Raw genomic sequence first — 8,796 nt, 5'->3', positions numbered from 1 at the left:
TGAATATTTCCTTTGAACTCAACTTAAGTGGTACTTTTGGACTGTCCTGGATGTGAACTTAAGTGGTACCATTTGAACTTGTCATGAAGATAAATGTTATAAGGTTAGTCTGATGAAGAGTATAGTACCAAAATTAATTAGGTCACAAAGTTACCTGATGGACAGATAGCAGTTTGCTAGTTTACTTGTTGCTTCATAGGCTAACTGCTATTTGCTGAAAACTGCAGCTGGTTAGCTACTTAGCTTAGTTAGCCATTCAGCTTTTAAGGAGTTAAGGAGTCAAACCCAGCAAAGAAACTTGACTGAATGACACTTAACAAGAACAGTCATAAACATTAAAAAAGACAGGGATCATGACTTGGTTACAACAGTGTAATGACAGTTTTATGCACACACCTCTGAATGAAGTGTTACCTCACTAAAAGCATTTCATTTTTTTGCTAAATTCCCATTTCTTTGTGGCCCCTGTGATTACCCTCTCATTTATTAGCTTGTTGATTTCCAGATAATGAAATGTTTAAAAAAAATGGATAAAGACTCACATGCATATAAATAAACACACACCATCACCCCACGAGGGCTTGACCACAGCCCAGCTGTAAGAGGGCACTGGCATGTTTAAAGAAGTCTGCTCCAATCTGTCCAGACCCCCTGCAGAGACAGTCCTAGCAGACAGATGGTCATGTTTTGGCCCCTTGGCTCCAAGTCAGGCCTGCTAAAGGGCTGTGGGACCCTTAATTCACCCCTCATGCCCCCTTGATGTCAGTCACCACTAAGAGAGGACTTTAATCCTGCAGAAAAGGATCCTAATTCAGGCTAACATGCTGACAGTTGGTCCCAGCGTGGTTCTTGTTTGATAAAAGCATATTTGAAACTGGATTCATGGCTTCCTCTGTGCTGATAAACACGATGCCATCCATCCTCTGTGCTCTGCAGTGCGAGGCTGTTCTGTTCTTCTCTCACCCTCCCTTTTATCCCCTTAAGATTATTTTTAGGTTGCTTAGCAACATCTTCGCATAGCCAGCGTTTAGAATGGGTATGAATGTATCACAACAATCACTATAGGTCAATGCATGCACTAAGACGCATAAGAAGACTAGAAAAACACAGCATTTCCAACTTGGCAACAGTGGCCAAATGAGTCTAATTTAATGCTGATTTGGATGGATTTGAGCCCAATTCTGTTTCAGCATAGTCTGCAGTAAGTTTCAGTTTACACGGTAATTGTCCTGAATTTGCTTGTTTGGAGCAGTGAGGCAAAATGCAACATCCCTACTCTCCTAAGCAGTGAGGGCTGTTGTTTAATGTATAGAAGGGACAAACTGTAGCTGTAGACCTTATGGCAAAAACACATTTTCATATAATAATTTGCTCTCTAAATTCAAGATGCTGGCACAGAAAAAAATGGAACAACAACAGCATATTGTATGAGAATGAATGAATATGCAAACCGCCTCTGCTTTAAGCAAGCTCAGTATGGCGTGAAAAGGTTACATAAAAATGTAAATCACATATTTTTGCAGATTATATGACTCCATTCATTTAGAAATGAGATTTACATTATGGGATTTGTGAATAAATATCTAATTGAAATCATGTAGCATGTGCATGCTTTAATTTTTAATCTGATGAATCACACTTTAATGAATTGTGGCTAAACTTTGTTTAAAAAGGTAATTTATAGCTTGTAATTTATGTTTATATAATAAACATGAAAGCAACAATGTTGTGTATTATAACACATCAAAACTGATTATATGACTGTGCGGTTTATTAAAATAAACACATATTTAGATGTTGTTGACAAAGCTTCCTTTCTAGTACTTTATCACATGAATTCAGTCCCGTGCTTTGGCCGATTTCTGATGCCTCTTGTGTAACCCAACCAACTACAATTTTTACACTCTGATCTTGTATAAGACTGAAAATATTAAGTTAGGAATATTAATATTATATTGAGAAAATATTAATGGCTACAGATTGATCATGGAAAGAGACTGCAAACTTTAGAAACCATAGTATTCTTAAATATACATTTAGCCATGTTAATTTTATGAGATAGTGTTTTGTGTGTTCTGTAGCCATCACTGACATCCAGGGTAGGGATGGACAATGTATCAATATTATATCGATATCATGATATGGGATTTGATATCGCCCTAGATTTTGGATTTCATTACATTGTGAAATAGCTTAAGTGTTTCTTTTCCTGCATTTAAAGGCTGTATTACAGTAAAGTGACGTAATTTTCTGACCAGAGTGGCAAAAAAGAGACAAAACATTAAATAAACTAAGATGAGATCAATATGACTGACAGCTTTTTTTTCAAGGTTTCTATAGATTTTGCGGTAATATTGCAAAATTCTTCCTTCACCCAGTTAATCATTATATCCACATTACTTCTGATTCTTTATGAAAAATTGCAATTAATATTTTGTGAAAGCACTAATAGACAATGCTACAATATTGTTGCAATACTGATGAATATTGATAGATGTATTTGGTTACAGAAAAAAAATCATATTGGATTTTGTCCATATCACGCAGCCCCACTATAAGATCATCATATGTTTGCACTATTGGAGATTGTATATCAGGAAATGTCCTAAAAATACTGAGCTATTTATAAGCCATATCGTCCAATCCTAATTTAGGGGCTAAATTTAGTCACCTTAAACATTTCTTACTCAACAGACTGAATTAATGGCAATTAATGCACCTGTATAGACTGATGGAGGAAGTAGTACATGTTGTAACAAGGCCCGGCCAGTAATTGATTTTTGGGGCTGATGTCGATACCAATATTATGCAGTAAAAATGTTCTGATATCGACCAATGTTCTTTATACAGTGTAGAATATAGAATATATCTACAAACACATTTTGTAATGATCCCTTAACAGTGGTTAACACTTATGTCAAAAAAAGGTAATGGAGGCAGGATATTTTACAGCATTGTCCATAATTATACTGAAGCATTGAAACAGCAAACTTTCACCAGTACTTTTAATGACTGACCCTTCTTAAGTCGTGCCCCTCCTTGTGCTGTGCAGTAACAGATGAGAAAACTCAACTTTCACACTAAAGACTCAACTTTCTTTTTCTGTGGTTCCTGTACTTAGATATGCTATGCGCTATATGGGTTATGTTGAAAAGAAAGACAAATTTTAATAAAAGACGTTGCAACATATAGAGGCACATCTTCAAGGGATAGTTCACCCAAAAAGAAAATTTGTTCATTATTTTGTCACCCTCATGCCAATTGAAGCTCGGGTTTATTTTGTTAGTCTGCAAAACACTGCTGGAGTTTCACAGGAAAACAGTGTTCTCCCAAATCAGTTATATTGTTTGGGAGATTCTGCAACGCTGTTTTCCTGTGAAACTCCAGCAGCGCTTTATAGGCTAAAAAGTTAAACCCATCCTTCATTTGGCATGAGGGTGAGTAGATAATGACTGAATTTTCATTTTTTGGTGCACTATCCCTTTAAGTGAGTTAATTTTAGCAAAACACAAGCTAACCTAGCTAAAATAAATGTTCGCTTTTACATCTTTACATCTTTCAGCCATCTTCAAAATTTGGTTTTCTTGTACAAGAAATAGGAAAGGACAAAGTTGATTGATCCGCAACTGTTACTGGAACTTGGGATGGGTCGATAATAAAGAAATATAAATTAAAGAACTATAAATAAAACAACACAGACAGAACAAAATATATGTGTATGTTAAGAAAAAAGTATCAGAATGCTATGTGGCTAACAAATAAAAAACATTTATGTTTTCATGTAGGTGCATGTCGGATGACATATGATACCAAAATAGACTGATATAGTTGCGAGGGGCTAATATCAGTCCGATATGGGTCAACATGCACATCAGCCAAGCTCTAGTCCTATCAGTTATTCTTATTTCTCTTAGTACACTGACTTTGAGTGAGTGAATTAACAGAGAAATCAAACTTTACCTCCCACTCCCATAAACTCATTAAGGTCCCCCAGTGATCCTCGCTCCACATGTTGAGACCCCCTAATTTGAACCCCCATCACATACCCTGAGTGGACCTTGACCCCAGCTACCCCACCCAAACCCCACTGATGAACAATAAGCAGTGAGCCAGTGAAGTTACAGTTACTGTGTGCTGGTATTTATGCCACACTGCAGCTCACTGACACCCCCTCCGCCGCGCAGCAGATTATCGGACCAAACCATTGCCGCAGTTCAGGTTTTAGCACCTGTCACATGAGGCTTTACATCCGCAAAACCAAAAGCTATCATCGCAGCTAAGTGTGTCTACTTCTCTATTACTGCAGACGTTAATCGGAGGCTGCTGTCCTGCAAATGCAGCCGCCGTGCAGCTCTCAGTGAGATGAGCTGCCAAACTGCACCGACACCCCTATAGTGCGACTGGCAGCATCATCCACTGCCTGCAATGGCGTTGTAGCGGCTCCAGTGTGTCCAAGCGTCTCTGTAGCGGCGATTCCGTCCGGGACTATTCACCAGCGTGGGATAGACATGTTATTTTCGAAAGGTTTTGCATCGAGAGCATCCGTATTTACCACCGCTTCGCCCTCGGGATTACAGTTTATTCACATCACGCGTCAAAACGAAGCCGGAGCCATGAATGTAAGTCTGACTCTTTTGTTTTTGTAACATTGGAGCAACATCGCTGTGTGGTTTGTGGTCACACAGTTAACTTACTCTTTAGGTAATCGCACGGAAAGGTCAGTCATTCATGTTTTTCGGTCCTGAGTGGATCTGCACGGGCGGATAAAATGTGGATAAATAGATTTTTAACAGTGTCGGAAGCGTGGAAACCTGAGCTGTCATGTTGTGTGCGGTGTGGCTGATGATGTGCGGCTCTGCTGCCTGTTTGTCTGATCCCACTGACACAATGTTAAAGCCCCGATTTCATCTTTCATCTTTCACCTCTAACTTTGTTTGCGATATCCTTCGAATCAGCAGCATAGGGTGTTCTCCTCAAGTTTATTTATTTTTGCATAAAGATTTCAAGGATTATGATGGACCAGCAAGAGTCCAGCAGGATGGTGAATAATGAATATTGAACCAGGACATGTAGGTTTCAGCTACTGCTGCTGCTGCTGTTGCTGATGCACCCATACCATCCAGGCAGTACAACTTAGATTAATGGATTCTCTGTGTCCCAGATGATTTTTCTTTTTTTTTAAACTCAGCTTTATTGTGTCATATTTCATCTCCCTGTTTATGGGATGCATTTCCAAACAGGATTAAACATTAATGGCTGTATGTATGGAATATTTAAGTCAGTACTAGCCTGCTACACTGCTTTAAACCAGTATTATTGTAGGAATATTCTCAACATTTAAACCACAAGTCTTTCAGCTCATTAAATGTCTTCTATTTTTGTCCCTGGGATGCTCTCAAGACATTTTTTGGTGCATTCAACAGCATTTTCTATGTGCAGTAAAGCATACATTGCTTTTGTTTGAGGGCTGACATTTAGGAGGAACCACCATAATGTCAGTGATGGTTTAGAGAGCTGTGGGATGTGGCAATATACAAGGGTCACAGCCTACTATAGAAAACAGAGGGAATGGGAGTGAGAAGAAGAAAAGGAAAGGAAAACAGCAATATTTCTTACAACATAGCACCAGTTTAAACATGAAGAGCTCAAATCTTTACACTGTTGTCTACAGGAAGTATTGATTTGAGAAGGTAAACAGTGCAGCAGTGCTGAAAAGACAACATCATCAGAGTGCTTTTAGAGTCCAATATGCTTTCGTAACTAGTTCTCTTGTACTAAAAGCTTTTATGCCATATATCATCCTCTGTAATTCACCCCCCGCCCCCCCCCCCCCCCCCCCCATGAGCCTGAATAGTGTTGTTGACGGAAGTTAAAATTATCTCTCGTCAAGTCATGTAATCAACATTTTGATGAAAGTGCCACTTATGTGATGTTATTGTGTTCATGTTTAAATAGTTACCTCTTTTGAACCCTTAATCATGCAGTGTTATGAAATGTTTCTGTCTCTATTAATGTCTCTTTTTATCTCTGCAGGTGTGAATGAGCCTAAAGGAGCTATAACATCAGCTGGATCAGATTATTCAGCTCTGCTTTTGGTCAAACTATCCTCCTCACTCCCACATTCTAATGAGGCCACGGCGATGCTGACATCCCGTCTGAATCCAAAGACATCATCATGCTGAAGACGGAGGCTTCGGGGGAGAGGACCAGCCTCCGGAGTGCCTCCCCCCACCGTAATGCCTACCGAGCCGAGTTTCAGGCGCTCAAAAAGGCCTTTGACCAGCCTCGGATCGATGGGGACTCCAAGCCCAAAGACCTCGAACGAGTTAAACAACCGAGGGGCCGCCAATATGGCAGCCATGTCAGCCGCATTAAGGACATGTTCATGCAGATGGGCTCAGAAAATACCAGAGCCAAGGCCAGGGGTTGTGATGATTCCTCGCCACAAAAGCTGGTCAAGCCCACTAACTTCATCAACAAGGCAGATGGAACGGTGATCAAACTCCAGCATTCCTCGTCAGCCGACAGGGTCGGAGGTGCTGGAGCTAAGTTCTCTGAAACCAGGAAGCTGTTTGAGCAGCAGTCACGTGACCAGTCCCAATCACCAGTCTTTCCATACGGACGTGATAAAAGAGGTTCCCATGAGCACCTTGATGACTGGCGAGGTGCAAGATCTAATCGAGGCAGCACAGACTCCTTGGACTCACTTTGCTCGAGGACTGAGGCATCCTCGCCAACTGTTAGTCAGCTCAGTGCTGTTTTTGAAAACGCTGACCACCACAACCAAGGTGTGCCCTACAGAGGAGTCAGCAGACGAGCCCTCTACTCACCAGATGGATTCCAACGCCATGGAGGCGACGTCAGCGAGGATGATTCACGACAATCTCCGGTTCGTGGAAGCTATCGGAGCAAGGTAGGGGGAAGGTTTCCCACATCCTCGTCTTCTGAAGACCTTCTGAGCCCCAGTCCTGGGACAGAGACCTCAGAGGTGAAATCAGAAGAAGTCGAAGACAAAGCAGACAAGGTTGAGACGACGAGTCGAGATAGACGCCGTCTTCCAGGGGTCACCACCAACGGAAGTCAGGTCAATGGTTCTTGTGACGAAGAGGAGAAACCTTCAGAAACAAGAAAACATATTGAGGATTTAGGGGTGTCCAAAGTTTTAAAACCTACAGATGACAAAGCTTTTGAAGATGCAACCCCTGAGCCTTTGCCGACCCCAACTACACCAGCTGGGGACAGCCAAGAGGATGGTGATGGTTCAAGAGAAGACAAGTCCTCTGAATCTCCCAAGGACCAGGTGGATGAACCGGATGAGGAATACACTGGGAATGAGCGGGTGATTTTTAACGCAGACGGGGACGCCTGTTACCAGGGTTGGGGGGAAAGCTGCACGGATCCCGAGGATGACCTCTACGGAGACGATGAGGATATTGTCTACGACCCAGGCTCTGATCTGACAGAGATTCCTGGCCTGCCACAAGAAAACAAAGAGGACATCCCTCCAAAGAGGAAGATTCGCTTCAGCACTGCTCCAATCACAGTAAGTTGGTCCTGCTGAACAAAACTGTTGTGGAAGCCTTAATTCTGTAAACACAGTGAACACAATCCAACATAAAAGCTCTTGTGCAGCTCTTATCAAAAGTAGGTTAAAACAACAGAGAGCTAATATTGTATTCAGAGCTTCCTTTTTACGGGCTCGTGTTTATAGTTACTGTTGAACTACTCATTGTGGTTAGCTTTGTTGTCTTAACATTAATTTTTACAAGATCATATGATCGTGATTAAATGATCTGACTTCAGTAATCTTTAACCTTGTAAGACCTTTTGTAGAGTGGTTTCATTTCACATTTTCTTCCTTTAACATGGTCCACTATCTTGTCGATAAAATAGCAATTTATCTTATATTGTAGCTGTTGCTGGCAGAAGTTGTAGCTATTTTGTGATGCAGAGCTTCAGGGTCAAAGCATTGCCCTCTGGGAAATTGACGTGTTCATGAGCAGAACATCTGTGCATGTGTTAGTCATGCTGGTTCTGCACCCACACAGTTTTCACACAAGATATTGTGTTTGTTTTTCTCAGCTGTCCCATCTCAGTCTTTGGGAGCCATTTATTGAGCTACATGATGAGGATAATTTATACATTTTGGTGGTAGTATGTACTGAATAGTGTCTGACCTTGTTGTGTCTGTTATGCTCAGTGATATTAGTTGACTTGTGGCTAGAGATTACGTGCATTTCATCTTCCGTCCCACAGGGATTTCGCAGGGGCTGGAAAGGTGTTAATTACGCCACAATAGGGTTTTTTCTTATGAAAAAAAGGTCATTTTTTTTCTGGTGAAAATGCAGCCAAAATGCTTGCTTCCAACTTTCACGGTCCTGGTAACAAGCCATTTCTTCTTTTTCTTTTTTTTTTCTCCAATAAACAGAAATAGATTTACCATGGTGCTGGTTGCATCATCTTCCTTGAAGTATTTTGATACTGTTTTCAGTGCTGAGGTGGACACAATGCAGCCAGTGTTGTTTGTGGATTGGAAAGATGGATTTGGAAGATTATGGGAAATATTTTTCTTTATCCTCAAGCATGCTGCATTTCGAATCAATAAGCTTAACATTTGTAGTAGCAAACACCATGTTTTAAGTTGACCTTTTCATTTATATCATTCTTATTTCAATCTGTGAAATCTATCTTTTATTTTTGAGAAGTTCAGCCTGTTGACAGACAAACGATTTGTGTGTGGGTAGATAATGTAGCATGTGACGGCAACACGGTGGTGATTGAGAGAACGCGGGTTAT

At 40.8% G+C, this 8,796-nt stretch overlaps 1 protein-coding gene across 6 annotated transcripts in view; it reads left to right on the top strand.

Annotated features, from left to right (window-relative positions):
• Positions 1 to 8,796, top strand: part of ppp1r9a (protein phosphatase 1, regulatory subunit 9A) — a 75,299-nt gene that overhangs the window by 3,456 nt on the left and 63,047 nt on the right. For 3 of the 6 annotated variants that reach the window (XM_084739962.1, XM_084739959.1, XM_084739956.1), the window contains exons 1-2: positions 4,162 to 4,619; positions 6,034 to 7,543. In XM_084739962.1, the coding sequence (XP_084596088.1) occupies positions 6,176 to 7,543 (1,368 nt within the window). In that variant the 5' untranslated portion in view covers positions 4,162 to 4,619; positions 6,034 to 6,175. Of the gene's footprint in view, positions 1 to 4,161; positions 4,620 to 6,033; positions 7,544 to 8,796 lie in introns of those variants that run through there. The other 3 variants (XM_084739960.1, XM_084739958.1, XM_084739957.1) reach the window with 2 other exon arrangements.

This window comes from Lutjanus erythropterus, chromosome 16 (assembly GCF_056507025.1).
Source record: "Lutjanus erythropterus isolate fLutEry1 chromosome 16, fLutEry1.hap2, whole genome shotgun sequence".
Taxonomy (NCBI): domain Eukaryota; kingdom Metazoa; phylum Chordata; class Actinopteri; order Lutjaniformes; family Lutjanidae; genus Lutjanus; species Lutjanus erythropterus.
Note: the sequence above shows the minus strand (reverse complement) of the source record. Positions and strands in the feature narration are given on the sequence as shown.